The sequence below is a fragment of the Castor canadensis genome, chromosome 4 (assembly GCF_047511655.1).
Source record: "Castor canadensis chromosome 4, mCasCan1.hap1v2, whole genome shotgun sequence".
Classification (NCBI taxonomy): domain Eukaryota; kingdom Metazoa; phylum Chordata; class Mammalia; order Rodentia; family Castoridae; genus Castor; species Castor canadensis.
In genome coordinates, this window is record NC_133389.1 from 81,650,978 (window position 1) to 81,671,778 (window position 20,801).

General features: G+C 41.1%; 1 protein-coding gene across 26 annotated transcripts in view; it reads left to right on the plus strand.

The window, feature by feature from the left end:
* Window positions 1-20,801, plus strand: part of Clasp1 (cytoplasmic linker associated protein 1) — a 251,589-nt gene that overhangs the window by 209,797 nt on the left and 20,991 nt on the right. For 15 of the 26 annotated variants that reach the window (XM_074070506.1, XM_074070508.1, XM_074070522.1 and 12 more), the window contains 6 exons: window positions 2,926-3,069; window positions 3,569-3,675; window positions 12,074-12,224; window positions 15,973-16,216; window positions 18,154-18,344; window positions 20,066-20,194. In XM_074070506.1, coding sequence (XP_073926607.1) covers window positions 2,926-3,069; window positions 3,569-3,675; window positions 12,074-12,224; window positions 15,973-16,216; window positions 18,154-18,344; window positions 20,066-20,194 — 966 coding nt within the window. Of the gene's footprint in view, window positions 1-2,925; window positions 3,070-3,568; window positions 3,676-7,507; window positions 7,625-12,073; window positions 12,225-15,972; window positions 16,217-18,153; window positions 18,345-20,065; window positions 20,228-20,801 lie in introns of all 26 variants that reach the window. The other 11 variants (XM_074070503.1, XM_074070510.1, XM_074070513.1 and 8 more) reach the window with 3 other exon arrangements.

Consider the following 20,801-nt stretch of genomic DNA (forward strand, 5'->3'; position numbering starts at 1 on the left):
ATCTTTTGTCCCCCATTTCCACCCCCAACCCAAATTCCACTAGAAGGGTGTCAGCAAGAACTACTTTCTTTTTGTTTTTGTTGGTGTGATGCTAGGTCTTGAACTCAAGGACTGCACCTTAAGCACTCTCTATTTTTGTGATGGGTTTTTTCAAGATAGGGTCTCTTGAACTATTTGTCCAGGCTGGCTTCGAACTGTGATCCTCCTGATCTCTGTCTTCTGAGTAGCTAAGATTACAGGCATGAGCCTCTGTCACCTGGCTGAGAACTACTTCCTTTTAAGCTGCTACCTTAAATTGCCCAAGTTGTCCTTTAGAGAAAAGTCAGCAGCACTTGGAAGTGTTTGTCTAGCTGCTGTAGCTCCTGCCTTTGGTGGAGACAGTGGTGCCAAGGTGCACATGAGAACAGTGGTATGCTTTGCTTTCTGAGTTACATCAAGCATGAGCTATCTCCGGTCACCTCCATATTTGGAATTTTTCTTTTTTTGAGGGGTTGTGAAGTTGAGACAGGGTCTTTTTGTGTAGCCGAAGCTGGTCTCAAATCTGTGATCTTCCTGCAAAGTGCTGGAATTACAGGTGTGCATCATCTTGCCTGGCTCAGAATTACTCTTTTTAATGAAGCAAATTGATGTTAATACTTTCCATTAATTCAGGGATCATAGATAAAATATTTTAGGGACCATAACAGTCTCATTTCTTGTAAAACATTGATGTAGAATTTTTTAAGAAAAACACACTGGAATGATAACTTTCTATTTCTGGAGCTTAAATCTCTCATTGGGAAAAGATTTTACTTTAGAAGCTACATTAAACCAGAGTGACACTTTGAAAACTATATAAAATTATTTGTATTTTATGTTATGAAAAAGGTAAAAATTAATCTTATTTATTTGGCACACACACAATGCAAATATATCTGCCCTACTAGTTACAATTTCAAAATTCCATGTGTTTCTATTTGTTTCTTATAAAAGTTCAGTTATTGAGAAAAGTCTAGTAAGTGGGTCAGAAATAAAAAATGTTGTGCACTTTCTTTTCCTACCTGGATAAATGTCATTCCATTAAGTAGCCAGAAATTTGCACAATTTCTGGACCTGCTGTTCTTCAACACTCCTGTTATTAAAAGATACTATTAATCTTATAATTTGCTTCATGAAAAAACCTCATTAATTTGTGACATTAAGTAACATCAGATTCCAGGAAGAAATATGAACTCTTAAATAAAGACTATGGCACATTTCACAGAAAACATACTATTTAAGAATGCAGTGCTACCCTTTATAATTTTCAATGCCGTTTCCATCCACAACATCTCAGTGCCTGTGCTTTCTTATCATTAAACTGGCAACATGGATGTTTTTCCTTGCTAAAATCTAGTCTCCTTCTTTCTCTTTGGTGCAGTTTTTCACGCACGTGTGTTTTTCTAACACTTAATGAAATGTTTTTTAAAATACTCACGTTGCTTTGCATGACTTTTGGAATTTGTTCTGTTACACAAATATAAAATCATGTTAACAGTACATTAAGTTGGTTGTGAAATCAATTCCTTCAGATAAGGATTTATTTAAAATGTTTCAATAATGAAATACAGAAAATATATTTTATTGCAATCAATAATAATGGTTTTTGCTTATGTCAAAAAAATACATTGGCCATTTGTGATTTAAGTTGGGTGAAAAGCTAGTGACAGTATTTGGAGATCAAGGGAAAAAATTAAGTACTTTGCCCCATACTTTGCTTATTGAATGCTGTTTAGATGCTGAAAAAGTAATTTTTATTCCATGAAGAACATCATTCTCCTGATACTTTATAATTTGGGCCTTTGAATTTTTTTTCCTTCTCCAGGCACAAAAATAGTAGTTTTGTCCTAACTGGACCTAGAATTAATCTTAACATTATAAAAGCATTGAGATATTTTGTGATGTTTATCCCGAAAGACATTCTCAATAAGCATATTTTTTGTAATATTGAATGTCATAGAAAAGTATTCTGCATAGTCACTTTACTAAAAATTACAGTCTTTGAAAAGACTATGCTTTTAGTAAAAATGAAAAATTACTGTATTCATAGGAAGTTTTTTATGTCATTTTCTTTCTTTTGACTCAGAAATTAATAGGCAATGCCAGTTGGTATTTATTAAAATTTTCTTTTGGCTTAGCTTTTGTAAATCCAGACCCTTGTGATTAATTCCTGGAGCATTGTTTTTTAAGCTCAGATTGCCTGCCACTAAATCAGAGCCACAGAAAGCACATTTCTTGCTGGAAAGCCTGAGTCTGTCTCCCTTGGCTACTCTTGTTTCAGCTAATTGCTTTCTCCGCCTGCTGTCATTATTATAAGTGGCCCTGCAGTCTCTTGTCTCAGTTAATAAAGAAGTATAAGATGGCTTCCAAAAGGCAGAGGAATAAATTTTTAATTTATACCACCCAATATCCAGTTCACTTCCCAAAAGCCTCTCTTGTGGGTTCGTAGGCATAAAAGTAGAAGTTTTTCAGACGGCTTTAACTTGTCTTTTTATAATATTTCTTGGTCAACAGAAATAAGGTGAGAAGTCTCTCAGGAAAAGAAGCCCAACAGCAGCTTGTCTAGAAACTACTTCGTCACATGGTGCACTGCGAGCCGCATCCAGTTCTGACTTCTTAGAGTAGGAGCAGCCTTAAGCTTCTGAAAACATTTTGACTGTTGTATTTACCTATTTACCAGCTTCCTTCCTAGTGCCAGACAATATGGAAAAGGTTACAGGACTTTGTTATTCATGTCCTGAGGAAACCCAAAGCCAGGGTTTATTTTCCAAGTGAAGCCAGATTATTTGTGACTGATGATATTATTTTCTCCAGATTTTCTGTATACGAAACAACTTTAATGACCATTTTGACCAAGGTGTGCTAGTATTATACATCACATAAATGAGTTGTTCATTCTTTTCCTAGGCAGCACAGATTGTGCTGATCTCTCTGTTTGAATTGAATACTCCTGAATTTACCATGTTACTTGGTGCCTTGCCAAAAACATTCCAGGATGGTGCCACCAAACTCCTGCATAACCACCTCAAGAACTCCAGTAACACCAGTGTGGTGAGTGCTCTATTTGCAGTTACATGACCTGTCAATTTCCCTGATAGGACAGCCAGCTTTCTTTTTCTCTGTTAGCATGTGAGCATCTGTAACAGGCAGGGCCCTATCTGATTCTAGCCTGTGCCCCCTAAATCAGTGACTGGTACTCCTGCATGACCTTTTCCTTAGGATAGGTTTTTCCATCAGTTAAACGTCTATTGGTTCATCTCATTATTCACTCATCACTGAATCACTCATTTATTTTTTAACAGTGTAAAGATGCACATGTTCCATTGTGTATGTCACTCTAGCCCAGTCATTCAGCTCCAGGAATGCCTACATGACAGTTATCTGTGTTTGGTTTAAATGAGCCTAATGACTCTGGGAGGGTGGGACATATAAAAAGTCTTTGTGAGCAGATTCTGCCTGTTGACATGAGGGCTAAAAGATCAAGAGAAGAGTAAGGTTGTATTCTGTAGAAATCCCTTTGGTAATGGTGCATACTCTGCCTTTACCCTAGGGATCTCCAAGCAATACAATTGGCCGGACGCCTTCCCGACATCCCAGCAGTAGGACCAGCCCCCTGACCTCACCCACCAACTGTTCCCATGGGGGACTGTCTCCAAGGTAAGCTCACTTCCACAGAAGTAAAAAACCAAAGTACTCCAATGCCTGTGCAGACCGTCCTAGGTTTTTAGAATAAGCCTAATACTAACAGAGTACTGAGAATCAGGGGACTGAAGGTTCTAGATATAGCTGTGTAATCTGGAAGTTCTTCTGGATATGTCTAGCTCTTGGCAAGGTGGTACATGCCAGTAATTCTAGTGCTTGGTGGGCGGGGGCAGAAGGATTACAAGTTCAAGGCCAACCTGGGAAATAGGCAGTTCCGGGTGAGCCTGGGCTATATGGTGAGCCCCTGTCTCAAAAGTAAAAAATAAAACAAAAGATTTTAAAGCTAAAAGTTGCATTTAGTACTGTTGCATAGAGTCCATGGGGAAGTTTTCCTGTTCTCCAACGAATAGGAGAATCTGAAGGTATTTACTAGTCATCTAATAAACAGTTAATAGTCCTCACCAAGTCTGGCATAGTTTTCCAACCAAGTGGCCATTCCAAGCATAGTTGCTACCGTGTTTGAAGCAGATGCTACTATAAAGGACTGTGATTTTGATTGTGGAGTTGGAGCAACATATTCAGACTCCTGTTGGGAGCATGTATTGTTGTACTTACACAATCTGGGGCAGTGGCTCCAAAAGAAAAAGTGCTTTGGCTTTAAATAACATTTGTCCATTTGCCAGAGCCATTAGATGTCTGCATGGTGGCTTTAGTGACTCTATTACATGAGGTGGAGTCACCTGACCCCACTTAGAATGTTGGCCCTTATGTCAGAATTTTTTGAGATCAGTAAGGGTTACATATGCTCTCTTTTTTCTCTTAAGAAGGCCAGATCTTTGGGCTCACTAACAAGGAGAACCAGGGGTCTTTTGTCCTCAGGATTACTGCAAGTGTGTTGGTTCCCTTTAAAGGTTTACCTCTTTACTGGGAAGACATTAAAGCATACTTGCTTTTTACATGGGGATTTGTAAATCATCTGAAGTTTCACGCTTCCTTCTTCCAACTAGAGTTCTCTTCATCTCTCCCGTTATACTGTGAATATTTGGACCATATTAAATTTGTGTTTTTCTTTTGGTGAAGCAAAGTATTTTGTAAGCTACTTATGGTATCTTGCTGTTTGTATTGCCTTGTATGTATTCATGTATTCCTTATTTTATAAATTTATTAATTCCCTGTTTTATGAATATAAGGAAGTATAATGTTATTACTAAAGTAGGTCTGTGTTTCCATGATTTTAGCAGGCTACTATACTTAGACAGTTGAGATTAAAAAAACTAATGAAAGTATGTGTCACTTTCCCAGGTATGACTGGGAGGGAGGGTCACCCAATTTTTATTTTAATGCTAACATCTGTATCTAAAATATATAATTTGTTTTAAATGACTAGGATCCCAAGTTGATAGCAAAATTTTATGGATAACTTGTATTGTCTATAAATTACTAACTTTGTCTATACAGCATGCGTTTGCCACATTAATTGGGAAATATGATCTCCCATAATACACAGTTCATGCATCTTATCTTTATTTATTGCAGTATTAAGGTGGCACATTCTTTAGGTAATAAGCAAAAGGTATTATTTTGTGCTAATAGTCTAGGTAAAAAATTGGTGGGGTCCATTACCAGAATCTTTTCAAAGAACTTGCTAGAAATTAATATTCATGGATCTTTAAATCATAAAAATTTTATTTTTCCAGGTTACCATTTCTTCTTAATTAGCCTTATCTTAACTTTTTACTCTTAGGATTAAAGATCAGTAGAAGAAATAAAGACATTTGTTTTCAGTATTAAAACGTCCAGATTTGGCCTGCATATTTTCTTATGGACAAATACTTTCTTTAGGGAATTATTTAGTTAATGTAGTTTCTTTATTAAAAAAAAAGAAAAGTTTCCCACCTTCATGTCTTAAAATAGCCAGATGACCTGAACCAACATGAATTCAATAGGAAAAATGATTTTACAATAGTGAAAACTATCCAGCAGTGGGGAAAACTGCCTCACTCATCGTGTCACTAGGAAAAGCATTCAAACAGGCTATGTACTTTCTAACAGGAAAATGATAAAAGAAATTATTTCTTTCACTAAGTAGGAGAATTGACTAGTCTGCTACATTCTAAGGAGATAAAACAGGTCACAGAACAGTTTCAGCTATTTTTCTGAGCAGTAATCTTAAATCTTCTTAACTATATGGTGTTAGTTTTTTATTCTGAAGACAGAAAGCTAGGACCAATTGTTTGTCTCTGAACAGATTTTGAGAACCAAAATGAATGGGGCTTTCTAGTCCAAAAACCATACTTGGATCATGGTGATGACAGGCATGTTCCAAAATGGCAAATAAATCTAACTTGATAGCTTTTTAAAATGTCATTAGTAAGGAAATTCTTTTTATCAACCCAGTAGTGTCAGAGATGCCATCCCATAAATCTTTGTTGCCACATACGCAAAGAACAAGCCAGCTAATAAACAATTACTTCTTGGTATTTGAGTGGAGATGAACTCGGGTTTTCATTATTAAACACATTATGTATATTTTAGCCCATTTTACCCAGTATGCTTTTATGATAAGTGAAAAGCAGAGTTACAGTTGCAAGGGGCTTCAGGAACCATCTCAAGTCCATTCCTAGTAAAACAAAGCGTCTGGGGGTCTTGCTCCAGCCTGCCAGACATTCTTAGCAAACATGTCATAGAGCAGAATGGCACTGCATAGGTCACCTCTGGGTCGTGTAGAACTGGAAAGTAATTTTAGGTGGATTTTACATTCTTCCCATCAGAGGGTCAAGAGCATCCATAGAATAAAGGCTGAAGTTAGCAGGTAGCCCCTGCCCCATACTCATCAGTGATACATTGCTTGCTCCTCACCCATCAGCAGATCCCCTTCTTGTGCCCCCTCTCCCAACCCAGTATGTGACTTGGAGAAAGTCATCAGGCCTTCCATGGCTCTGTACGTTTCATCTGCACACCTTATTTTCCTTACAAAATTGGCCGTGACGGTGCTGGGGAGACTAGCACTCCAGGGCTCCTACTGTTAGAACATGGCACACAGGACTACCATGAACTCCCCCATGTTCTTTTTCCATCCTTTTGAATTGCAGCAGTGGTTAGAACTTTACTTTGTGGGCACTGCAAGTCCAGGTCAGCTAGTGACATTGTGAAGTGAAGACAGATACCTACATTCCCGGATGTATTTTAATTCTCCTATCAGGTAGTCTGAGCAGAGGTTTCCAGTTTTTTGTTTTTCTCCTCTGAGCTGGCCAGCTGAGACTTAATGCTCTCACCCTCTAGTGTTGCTGCTTTATTTCAGAAGAAAATTGATTGTCTCTGGACCCTGTCTGATTGGATCCCAGCTTTAAAAGCACTGCCCCTCACTGGAGTTCGCTGGTTAGAGTATCATGGTCTCTGAGTTTCCCTGCTATAGTCCCTGTGATCCCATTTGAGTTAAGACCCCATATTCCTTCATGGGTTCTTTCTAAAATAACAGTTGTCTAAAAACGAACATCCATAGTTTCTGGTAAGTCCTTATAATGTGCTTCTCAGCTGAGGCAGACAGACACATGTACACTCAGGTAGGTACACACAAGAACTCACACATAGTCACACTTGGAATCTCATGACTTTTAAACAGCAAGCTCATCCCATGGTTGGAAGAGAAAAGAATGAAACAATCTTATTGAGGATCAAACTGTTAAACAAAGTTTGTTCTTTTTCTCTGTATGGTGAAGTGTTAATTTTGATACAACTTTGTCAGGAAAGAGGAGACTCTAGGTCACTTAGAATGTAGCATCTTCCTCCTCCCTTCCCCTTTGCTTCTGTGTTTCTCTCTCTGATTTTCCTCTTCTGATCACTGCAGTCGGTTGTGGGGTTGGAGTGCCGATGGGCTATCGAAGCACCCACCTCCCTTTTCTCAGCCTAACTCCATTCCCACCGCTCCCTCCCACAAGACTCTCAGGCGCTCTTACTCGCCCAGGTAAAAAGCTACCTGTTAAATTTGTCCGAGGTGTCACAATATTATTACTTTTCCAAGGTCGTCTCAGGTCTTCTGGAAAGCCTCTCACCTCCTCCATTGTGGTCCCTGCCTCCACTTAGCCTTGCAGGAGTAGAGCCTTGGTGGAAAGTGTGAGCAGTGCAGGGTCTCTGCTGAATCTCAAGAACACAGCTGCTGGCGTTTCTCAGGGACAATGACTGTGTCACCAGCTGACCAGATCTATGAGTATCTACTCGAGTCTTTTGGCCTACTGCAGTTCTCAACCCCCAGAATGATCTCAGGAAATGTGACATCAGGGCAGACAATAATGGGAGTGGCTTCCTTAGCATGCTTCTCAGGTGTAGAATTTATTCTAAGGAACACACTGACCTGCCCGTCTCCAAACTGCTTGTGTTGCTATTAGCCCTGAGGTGACTACATGAACTGGCTATGGACTGTGTCACATGATAATAGTCTGAGCACACAAGTCCAGACAGAAAGTCCCAAGAGGTGACGTCACTGTTACATCTCACTCAAGATGCCTGACAGGAGAGTGGCCAGTCCCTTCCAAACCCCTGGTATGGATGCTGAGTGAAGCTGCTGGGCACTGGCTGGCTACATGGTGTTGAGTCTAGAAAGAGGTGGGCTTCCCTCAGGTGTTAAGGCAGATGGCAGGTGGTACCAAGAAGATGCCACTTAGTACTCCAGACACCTGTTTAGGGTCTCTTGGGGACATTTTGTAAAGGTCCAGAAATAAGAGAATGCCTTCCCTAGAAACCTATCATTGCATGAATAGAGCAATCCAGCTCTCACTGGGGTAGTCCTACTGTCACTGTGCTTTGAAAGAGGAGTTTGTACCCAACTCTGTGATAGGGTTAGGGCATCAAAGAAGAAGAAGGAAGAAAGAGAGAATACATTCGGTTTCTTTGGAAATGTTTCTTAGGTAGTTTTTGCACAGACTTGCATTCCTACTTTTGTATCTTCTGCATAGCAAAACTGAACACAGTAAACAAGTCAACTGAATACATTAACATCTTTCTTTTAGAGCTCTGAAAGTAACTTGTAAAGTAAATAGAGAACCTTATGGTGAATGTTTGTAGGTACACAAGTTAAGACCAGAAGATAAGGAGAATGCAGCTATCATTAATGCTAATAAAGCACGTGTCACTACTTTTTTTTTTAAGTTTAGCCTTATCTCCATGTGTAGGTCAGCTTATTGACTATCTCTCAATATATTGTCCTGAATGCACACTGAGCCTCCCCCCAGCCAATCTTCCCAGCCAGCTATCCAGACTGCCTTCCAAAAGACATCCTAGTCCTAGAATCCCATAGCACACAGTAACATATTTCACTCTGACTCATTAGTGGATAACATTTAATACATACTCACAACTTCTCTTAAGCATCAGAGGGAGAGAGAGAATTGACTAGAGACTTTTACGTTTAAAAAACCAGCAGAGAGTCTAATGTCCATCTCTTTGCTCTGTGCTGAAAGCCTATTGATTTCATGATTCTGCTCCACACCAGTGTCCTTATCCTGCAAAATGACAGAGGAAAGCCTCAGAAGGCAGACTTCCTCTCTTCTTGGAGACCTGACCCCAAGTTCCTCCCCACCTCCATCTGGTCCTCTGCAGTACTGCTTCAGGACAGCATTCACTGACATGAGCTGACCTTAGGTCAGTGACTGTTGACTGATTGGGTAACTCTTCCTAATCTAAAGAACCCTAAGGAAGTCCTTTGGTGTCTAATCTCAGTGTTTACAGGTGATCAGGACCTGGCCTTTAACCCAAAGGATTATGTCAGGGGATTGTCTTGGAGCTGAAATGAGAACAGACTGTGGTGCAGGTGGTAGATGGAGGTGTATTTAACCACACCTCATCTCAGTCAGCTCTGGGGTCCTGGGTACTGCTCCACAACATGGGGAGTTGCTTGTGGGGCCCAGTCCCCAAGGACAGTCTTTTTCCCTATGGAGTGAGGGCTTAGAAGTAATGACTTGAGAAAAGAGAAATGAAGCCAAAGTATACAAGTAACAATGAGTAACTGTTCCCTTCAGTGGAAAGCAGTTACATCTCTTGCCTGAGCTCACGGCTTCAGCTTCAGCTTCATGTCAAGGGGACACTTCCAAGCACAAACAAGGGATCCAAATGGAGTCTTGCATATACATGCTGCTCCTGAATTGGCACGCATAATTGGTGTATTCATTGAAAGTGAGACAGAGGAACATTAACTGGCCACAATCCTTTATTTTCTTATCTTCTAAAGAGGCTATTGTGATGGAGAAACTAATTGAGCTGAAATGAAATATTTTAAGGAAGTTCATGTTGAGAATCATGAATTACCTGAAAGCCAAGATTCTCTGAAGCGACACGTGGAAAATAATATTGTGACATCCCTTAAAAAACTGAACGTTCTGCCAGACCGCCTCTTGTCTATTCATCATTCTTTCAGTTTTGTTTTTATTTTGTTTTTTCTTTTGCATGGGCTATGCTATTATTTTTGGTTATTGTGATTTAAAGTATTTAAGGCATTTTTTACATCTTGTATATATATTTTTGTTTGAGTCATAATACTCAGTCTTTCTATATACAAATAGTGTACTGGCCAGATGTATAAATGCCTTTGCATGTAAGCTGGTATTGTGGAATTCCCAGGAAAGGAAGTCTACTCCCCATCATGCTTTCTGCATATTCAGGGTGTTGCCTCAAGGACACCTATGAACTTGGATGGAAGACTTTAGTTATGGTCAGGTTTTTTATTCCCCCTCCTGTTGGTGGAAAGATGGGATTTTAGCTGCAGATGTGTGCAAGGTTCATGTCTTTGTTTGTTTGGTGCCAGAGCCAGTATTTTTGAGTTGGCATTTATTTTGTGAACTTTCCCAATACAATTGGGGTATGTGTTTTTTTCCATTCATCAGAAAAGAAGAATTCTTTCTGGGCCAGTTTTGCAGTCTTAGGCAAGTAGCTTCCATCTCTGAGAGTGAATTCAGGTCTTGTGGTCCCATGGAGCCTAGCCAGTCTTTGAAGACACCCGGATCATTGCATCCTTCAGCCAGCAAAGATCTGATCACGCCAAGTGATACCTGCCCAAATCCCATTTTCTTCACCTGCTCAAATCTTGTTTTTGTTTTTGGTTTTTGGGTTTTTTTTGTTGTTGTTGTTCTTTTTAAGGTAAAGGGAGGGTCTTAGTAAGTGTTAATTGTTTTTAAGTTCTAGGAAACTTACTTCTTGTGCAATGCACGGAATTGCCATTAGGAAAAGTCCCTGCCAGTGGTTGACTACTGTCTTCAATTATTACTCTTTTGATGGTCTGAAAGATTGATTTTCCCAAATAATATTGCACATTTGCCTGTGCACAGCCAAGGGCTCTTTGAGTGTTCCTAGCAGTCCTCAGTATAGCTCAGGACTTACTGCAAGTTAAATTAGACTAACACATAGGATCTTTTCTTGACTACTTTCTTAAAACTAAGTTATATTTTTTGACTTGTCCTTTGTTGGCTGTTGTATCATGCTCTGCTTTCTTTATACAGCTGTATCCATCCTGTGCTTTTGTTTGATATTCTCAGTGAAGAACAGTGATGGTTTTTTTCCCAGAATCCTCTCTGTCTCAGTGCACTTTTTAGACATCTAAAGGACACTCATTAACAAACTGCATTATTCCAAAAGGATTTTTGTTTTTGAGCATACTTGCTTCTTTTCATGGTTTGCCATGCTCGGTGTCTCAAAGGACAAGAATTGACATCATGATTCATGAGGGACAGATATTTCTTGCCTTTTGAAATATTTTTAAGTGTCCGTCCAGGAATGTGGCTCATCTTCATAAAATCTGCTTTCATCATAAAACTGTATATGGAAACATCTAGAAGAGTCTATTTTAGAGAACAGGAGAGTTAGACTCCTAGGAGTCCAGTGGGGTGAATCTGACTTTGAGTTACAGGGTTGCTTTGTTTTTGTTTTTTAAAATAGGGTCTTACTAGTTTTCTGGATTGGACACTCTTGAGCATAACCAGTCTTGTGAAGTTGTTTGCATGGCTACTCTGAAATTTGTCTTTTATACTAGCTTGATTTCCAAATGCCTGTTCCTCTTAAGTTTGTACATTTGAGACCAGTAACAACCAAACTTCTTTTTTCCATCATCAAGATAAGAAAGTTATTTTTCCACTTTCATTACTTCGTGCCTTCAGTCACCAATGTCACTCTTTGAGTTCTCACATTCTTGTGGTTATTGTTGTTCCCACTAGTTCTTGAGTGCTGATGTAATGTGTTTGGGGCCAGATTTGACAAGGAGGATGTATAATTATCCAATAGTGGTACTCTTATAAAAGGTGTCTGCTTTTCATTCCAAATCACCTAAAGAAACAAAAGTATAATTTATAATTTACTCTGTAGTTTATATCCATGTCTCAATTTTATGCACATACTTCAACTTAAGAAATAAAATATTTTTGGTCTTTAGCATGCTGGACTATGATACAGAGAACCTGAACTCTGAAGAAATCTATAGTTCTCTGCGTGGAGTTACAGAAGCCATTGAAAAGTTTAGTTTCCGAAGCCAAGAGGATCTGAATGAACCAATTAAGCGAGATGGCAAAAAGGACTGTGATATTGTAAGTATCCCCAAGCTAATAAAGAGATGACTGTCAATTAAGTGGTAGTTTCTGAACTGACTGCTTTGGTGATGGTGGTGGTTTTTATCCTGTAGTTACAAAAGTAGTAGTTTTAGAGGCTCAAGGCAATTTTACAGAATTTTGAAAGAATATCCCTCATCTTGCTTTCATTTATCCAGATATATTTTTGCTCCTGTGACATCATAAAAATGGTGATTCTGAGCCAGGTTGGCTCCCTGGAAGTGCCAGTGTCATGGGAGAGGCAAATAAATGCGTAGGATGGTACAATAGGTGAGCTGGAGTTTATACTCGGGCCCTGCCAGCCATTTGGGGTGCTCAGCAATGATGTCACCTTCTAGTTGGATCCTGAAGGTCAAGAGTCTCAGTAGGAAAGTTGTAATCAGAGGGGAAGGCCAAGACATGAGAGAGGACTGGCACACACTCCTGTTCTTCATGACTGAAATGAGGAGAGTCGAGGGTCAGGGGCAAGCATCAGATAACAGCTGAGGAGAGGCACTCAGCCTAGGCCTTGACTTTATCTTGGGACAGAGGAATCTTTGAAGGATGTTTAAGCAGGTAAGTAGCATGTTCATCCCCATATTTCAGAAAGATTGCTTCAATATGGGATGGAGGATAATTCTGGAGGAACTAGGGATTAACACAGCATAAACAGAAGAATCAGAAGCCTTTTGGGCTGTGGAGCCTATACTGGTGCAGTTCAGTGAGATGGTACCTTGGAAGGAGAAAGTGCAGTTATCTCTTTGGAACATGATGCACCAGAATATGTGCAAATTACAGGACCTGGGGAGTGACCATGCAGGCATAGCCATTAGACCTTTGGAGATGCTAGGCCAGAGTTGAAGCCAGTAACCAAGGCCAAAGGTAGAGACAAGAGAGGCATTGAGAAGAGGCTCACTGGTAACAAAAGAAGGGTAAGTGAGTGAAATCCCCAGATACAGGGTAAGGACAGAGCCCTGAAGTGCATATCACCAAGGAAAAGACAGTTAGGGGTGAGGGGAGGGGCATCAGGAAAGTTAGTATCATGGAAGGTAAGAGAAACTGCTTCAGGAAGGACATTCCAGGCTAGATGTGGAATGAAGTGGCTCCATTGTTTTTTGTTGTTGGTTGGTTGGTTTTGTTTTGTCTTTTTTTAACTATCTGCATTAAACATTCCATTTTAACCAAAATTAGACAAAATTTACATTTATTTGGAAGTGTTTTGTTGTAGAATCAAGACCTTTCCTTTGAAAATGAGCCTGCTGTTTGAACTTCTAAGTTTGTCTTAGATAACTTTACATACATTGACTGTAGTTTCCAAATTTAACTCTTCCTGGAGTTCATTGGCTTTGGAGCATAGTTGAGTATGGAGATGAGGATGAAAAGCAGATTACTCTGAGTTGAGGAGGACTTCAGTAAACATGGGAGAGACCTGACTGGTGTCATGCAGTGGAGGGGAGCAGGTGCCTGATGGATACAGACCCTTAAGGATGTGGAGACAGGAGATGTGGCCCAGGCAGGAGGGTAAGGGAAAGGGCAGTGGGTTAGGGGCAGGAACGGGAGCGCAGCATTTCCACTGTGGCTCCTGCTGTCTGGGTAGTGGAAGGAGGCCTACTCTGAAGCCTGAGGCACAAATATAGCAAGGAAAGAGAGAGGGTTCCAAAGCCCCTGGACAAGGACAACAAAAGTCCTGGCAAGAACAGATGAGACCCTAGGAGAAGGTGGATGCACAAGTAATTATTTTATCCAGTTATAAATGCAGTTTGTGATACTTAAAAAGTGGAAAGAAATCACTCTAGAGATAGCCACCATTAATATTTTAGGTTGTATCTGTTTTATTTGTGTGTATTTATATGTTTATACGTTTAAGGAAGTGTGCAGAGTGGTTTTTATAAGTGACATCATACTGTGCACCATGTTTGGCACAGAACATGAGCGCTTTCCCCCTCTGTGTTCTTCTATATGAGCCTTTATGGCTACACAATAATTCATCATCCAATTTACTGTAGACATTTACCAACTGTCCTGTTTTGAAACATTTAGATGCTTTCTGAGTATCAAAATCCTGTGATGACAGTTCAAAGGAATAAAACTTGACAGGAAAAAAGTAAGGCAAGAGGGCAAAGCCCAAGAAACCTCACATACCAAGGACAAGTGAAGTTGAAGGGATGGGATTTCAGGGCTGCAGGGTTGAAAGGGAATAAGAGAATGAGACACTGAAGTACAGCCCAGTCATCCCTTGCTATCCGCAAATGCACAGTGCTCAAGTCTTTATGGGAAATGATGTGGCATTTTGCATATAGTTTATAGCCTGCTATGTCCTTTAAATTTTATCTAGATTACTTACAGAGTGCCTAATACAATGTTAATGGTAAGAAATAGTGACAAGAATCTAGTCTGTAATGTTTAGTACAAGCACAGGAGTTTCTCTGAATATTTTTTTCTATAGTTGGTTTAATCCACTGATGTGGAATCTGTAGACACGAAGGGCTGACTCTGTTTCAGAGATGAGGCTGTTCCTGATAGACACTCTGGCTAGAGAGGTAGAGTTAGGGCTGGGGTGTGTATGTCAATGGTAGAACACTTGTTTATCCTACATGAAGCCCTGGGTTCCATCTCCAGCGCCCCTACACACCCACACACACACACAGAGTGAATAAAGAGTGGAAAAGGTTCAAAGTCCAACATTTTAACTACCAGCTACTAACTTTTTAGTTGAGAAAGATAGAAAACTGTATTAAATGTGAAAATCAGGCCAGTGTATTCTTCTTAAGCTTGACATGTGGGACCCAGCCTGGTGAGACAGAAGGCCAAAGGATGAGCATCAGATCTAGGGCAATGTTCACGTGACCAGAAATTAAAACCTTACACATGGGGAAAAGTCCTTTCTCTGAGTAATAATAGAAATAGAGTAGATATCAAGATTGTATTCTGCTTTAGGTTGACATAGCATTTAATGTTGAAAAGCTTATAGGAAACTAGTATGATGTTGGAGGCATGAGAAATTAATACAGTTGTTTAGAATTCAGTAAGATTTTATTAAGCAAAAAAGTAGTTTTCATATCCTTTACACAATAATCTATGTTAAATAAAGAACTTAGCAAAAAGAAGGAACAATATTATTTCCACAACATAGTATATTTTTCAGCATTATCTACAATAACAAAAAAAAAGTTTAAAAAAAACAGTAGCAGAGGAATAGTTGAGTAAATCAGATCTTACTAAAGCATGAGTAAAAGCAGTGACGTGATTAAGCATGAGAGCTACAAAAGCTGTCCTTGCGCATGGATTGTTTCTGCTGTGAGGAAAGCAACATATAAACTGGTCTGTGCAGTGGGGTTCTCACTGTAAAGATCACTGTAGATGAGGCCTGTTGGCCTGCTACCATAGGTAAGTGCAGTGGGCCACAGCTAGGGTCCTCAAGAATAAGTGGTAGATGCACAGCCCTCCCTTTCCAAGGAACTCTTCAGGATGTCATGGGATTAGCCCTTTAGAAAACACTTGAGTAAAATGAATCACCAAATGACAGAAGCAGATTTAGTCTATAAATGGATGGACGGATAGATAAAAACGTAGGCATAGTCTCTTCCCTCTTTGGTAGTGCGTGAATTTGATAATTACAAATTGAAATACCGATAGCCTTTTGCTAGTGATTAGGTTCCAAATGAAAAACTCTGACCCTCCTAATATTTCTGAGAATTAAAATAAGTTGAAAGTCCCAAAAAGGAATTGATGATGTGCTGTGTTCCAGGTGTCTCGAGATGGGGGAGCAGCCTCCCCCTCCACCGAGGGCCGGGGAAGCAGTGAAGTGGAAGGAGGCCGGACGGCTCTGGACAACAAGACCTCTCTCCTCAACACCCAGCCTCCTCGAGCCTTCCCAGGGCCACGCACACGAGACTACAACCCGTATCCCTACTCGGACACCATCAACACCTACGACAAGACAGCCCTGAAGGAGGCCGTGTTTGATGATGACATGGAGCAGCTTCGAGATGGTTTGTCTCTCTGCTTAATTGCTCCCCTACCCCCAGAAGTGCCATCTGTGAGCTTCCCTTCCCGTCAGACCAGGTCCGAGTGCACTGGTCAAACCCAAATAGAAATGCTGGGTCTTTCTGGTTAGGTGTTCATTCATCACTACTTACTGACTCCCTGCTGCATACTTCAGCAGAGGAAGGCCACAGTGAGCAAAGACCTAGGGAGTGCCCCTCCTCATAGGCCTCTAGTCTGGCTGTGGCAGCATCAGGAAATACACAGTCACACAGCTGGTGTCAGGTTGCAGCTGGGACAGCTGTGTGATGAAGGCAGGCCAGTTCTGCCATCAGGGAGACTTCCCTGTACCTGCCTGACTGGAGTAGTTGATGGGAGGGGCATCCTAGTCCAGTGCTTGGTGTCTTGAAGGCTTTGGTGTGCACTTTCCTATCTCACTTAGCTGTGGTATGAGGTCATTCCTGATGGCTTCCCTCTTGTCAGGCTGACTTCTGTACCATGAGTGGGAGGCAGGGAATCTTAACACCACGCGTCTTGGTGCTGAGCCTAGAGTCATACATCCATTATCTCATTGAGATAAAGGGGGTTGTTCCCATTTTAAAAATTAAGAAACTGAGGTTCAGAAAGGTTAACTTACTATCAAAAATATAACATAGGTAGTATGTAGCAGAGCTTTTTCTAACTCCCTTGTTAAGATCAGTGTCCAGGGATGGGGAGTGTAGCTCAGTGGTAGAGTGTGTACTTAGCAACTGCAAAGCCCAGAAAAGAACAAAACAAAAGAAATTCCATATCTATTATTAAGTATCCAGTTAGTAAGAATGAATTCATTCAGTGGTATTTTTATCTGGAACTTAAATTTTTTTTTACCTCACTTGTCACGTTCACTTGCTTTGTTTTATATCAAGTGCATAATGACTTTTTAAAAAACTGTATGTGTGTGTGTAAAACAACTTTTTTTCAAAGCGTGTTGTCTTATTTTTCAAACTTAAAAAAAAAGAATTACCTAAATTAAAACTCTAAACAATTAACATTCATTCAAGTGCCTTTTGTAATCACGAAGGTCATGGATTGCCAGGCCAGGAGGAAAACTAAGCCAGTCCCTGATACTGATCTTAATCAAGGTTGAATAAAGGTTAGGGTGTCAGTTATGATTTATTCACCAACTGTGTACTAAAAGGCTTAAGGAGAAAGGTAGGATGGCAGGAGAAAATGGCAAGGTTCTTTAATATTTGAACTTCCTGGTGTGTTTGCTTCCTAATCTCAGAAGCTAAAGAAATAGGTAAATACATGTTGAAGTAGTTTGTAATGATTCTTCTCATTTGTGTTTTACCCTCTCTATTTAAAATCAAACATCCAGAGTTTAGTTCTCTTAAATGAGTTTGGAAAGAAAAAGATAGTGCCTTTGTGCCTTTCAAACGACTCAAGTCTCTATCACTAACTGTGCAAGGTGATTTTGGGCATGTCTTCCAGTCTTTGAGTAGACAGTCTGCACACCTTAAATGGTACTTGACCGGTGTTCTGAGTCCCAGCTCTGGACATTTGAGAAGGAATGATACTCGTCACAGGTGATGAAGGAAGGGCTGTGAGCACTGAAGAGGAGTCTGATACTGAAAAGAGACTATCCCAGTGGTAGGACTGTGGCAGTGGGAGAGACTTTGGAAAAAGACGGTCAAGAAGGCTTTTAGAGGGCACCAGTGTTCTGTCCTCTTTGACTGAAATAGAAGGGAAAGGATGAGGAGGAAGAGTAAAGGCACAGAATACTAGTGCTAGACAGCTGGTCTAGCCCCATTTTCATACTGACTTGGTGAGAAGCTCTGCTAGGGCTGTGCAAGAGGAAGTGGGAGGGAAAGCCGAAGGTTCTGTGGCCCCAGGAAGGCAAAGGACTGCAGAAGCCATGTAGCCAGTGTTTCCTCATGAGGTGAGTCTGTCGTGTGTGTCTCACCAGTGCCCATCGACCACTCTGACCTGGTGGCTGACCTGCTGAAAGAGCTGTCCAACCACAATGAGCGGGTGGAGGAGCGGAAAGGCGCCCTGCTGGAGCTGCTCAAGATCACCCGGGAGGACAGCCTGGGGGTCTGGGAGGAGCACTTCAAGACCATCCTGTTGCTGCTGCTGGAGACGCTCGGAGACAAAGACGTACGCACTGGGCTTGGCCTGGCATGACCCCTTTGCACATGGCGGGTTCTTTCTTGTTGGGGTTGGCATCAGCTTTCCTTTGTGGATTGCATTCACAGTTACATCAAACATGTATTTGTTCAGTTTTCACATATTCTCTGAGCACATGTTGGGTAATGCTTTTATCAGCAACAGGCCGTGTGTGTCCAGGCCTATGTGCAAGGTCTTCTTGTCACTGGGTTTGCAGTGGCTAAGGGAAATGCTTTCCTGCATCTCTAGTTAATTCAGCACAGAATGCTTAAAACTTCATTAGCATACATTGTGTCCTTTCAGGATGTACCTTCCTCATGAGTTTCATGCGAAATCAAAAAATAGAGAAGTTTATTTTTAAAAGACCCTTTTTCAAAAGTCCATGAAAGACCACCTTGGTTCACCCCTACATGTTTTAACAGCTCTCTTAATAAGTCGAGTGATAGCTTCTAGCAATGTGACTCATGTAGTATTAATTTTAAAATAAAACCCTCTTCATGCTGGGACATTTGAATGTGACAGACTACACATTTGTGACTGCCTGGTCTATGACCTACACCTGCCACTTAGTAAATACCTCTTAAAGGGGGGGTGATCCAGTCAAAGTCCTGCTTTCTCTTGCCTGTGGAACTGGTGCCTTATCCAGAGCCAGGAATAAATGTTGGGAGTTGCCAGAATTAAACTTTAGAAGTGAAAATCCATCTGCCCGTTGGTTTGGCATGGCCTAGCAGAAACAATAATAAAAGCTCACATGGTAAAGAACTGGAGGGGAAGGGCTGGGAGCGTCTCCAGGAAGATAGACACAGTGCATGGTGGTGGTGGTGACCAGTGTTCTCTCCTCTTTGTCTGATGGCATGTTGGGATCGGGGGCAGTGAATGCCATGGTAACTGGAATTGTTTTCTTATGCTTAGGATTACAGGCTTGGTTTAAGGATAAGTAAAGGTAGAAAGATGGTAGAAAAAGACCCGTTTTAACTTTTCTTAAAGTATTAGCTGTGGAAGAAGTTATGTTTGGCTGGGCTCTGTCGGGAGATAAAATGATGTCACGCAGAGGGCAGGTGAACTGTGTATCGGTGTGCATATTGTACAGATGAGTGACAAAGAATCAGGATGTACTTCTTGGCTCTGTTTGGTGTAAACTCAGTCCATTTTCTTGAGATTAGGAGTCTGTTTGGGATGGCTTTCCTCCAGACACATGACTCGGGCCTTCACAACTTGAGGCCTTTCACATCAGTGATCTCATCACACAGGAAGTCAGAAATAGCCACAGGTCTCCAGCTGTCCTCAGAGTCCACAACTTTGCAGGCTATGTCCATGAAGTATTTAGATGCTTTGGACTTGTCCTTTGTATATTTAACAAAAAGATAATTTTTATATTCAATCCTCAGGAAGTCTAGAAATTTGGGAACTAATAATGAAATTAAGTATATCAACCTCACTTGGTCTCAAGTGTAAGGCTCATTCAAGAAGCCTTTGTCGGTCCCTCCTAGGTGCTGGGTCCTGAGAATGTCACTGTACAACACAGTGCCTGCCCTCTTGGAGCTAACTGTCCAGAGAGCCCATGTCAAGTAAACCGTGTGATCTGTGTAGAGTGGTCTGCGAAATGCCAGGGCACCCGGAATCGGGTGCTTGGCCTCGTGGACCTGCTGACTGGTATGTGTGGCCACATTCTATGTACTGTTGGTGAGACGTCCTTTCTTCTTGTACCCCAGCATTCAATTCGAGCACTGGCATTGAGAGTATTACGGGAAATTCTGAGAAACCAGCCAGCAAGATTCAAAAACTATGCTGAGCTGACGATCATGAAGACTCTGGAAGCCCACAAAGACTCCCACAAGGAGGTGAGCCAGCCCCACGGCAGGGATTCTGAACAGGTGGGCCAGGAGACAGGGTGTGGGGAGGAAGGATTGGGAAATACATATAAGCTTTAAAAGAGAACCTCTTCCTTTGAATTCAGTCCGTGTTGTGCAGAGTGAAATTCTGGTGCTGTCATCATGGCTAAGTAGCTGCACATTTTTTAAATGCCAGCAAAGCTTCCCTGTGGTTCCTGGGCCCCAACACCTCAGCTGCCTGTCATGGAGTATGATGTGTCTCTGTGACTTGCACAAGTGCCATGGTGGGCCCTCAGCAGTAACCTGGTCAGTTGCTTGTTGACTTGTTTGTCCTTTGTTTGTGGCTCCCTAGTCCTTGGAGTCACTAGAGGCCTACAGGGTAGCTGTCCTCCCTAAGTGAATAACACCCTCCAGTAACAGGCACTGTGGGAAACAGAACTGCAGATTTAGAATTTTAGAAAACTGCAGGGGACAAACAGTGGGTTTGACCCCAGTGAGACATAACCAATCCCCCAGTTTAGTCTCTGGGCTCTGGCGTGACCCTTTTGTGAGCACACTCATGGATTAGAGGGCTGGCGATTAGAGCAGTTCTTATCTGAGAAAGGAATGATACCCT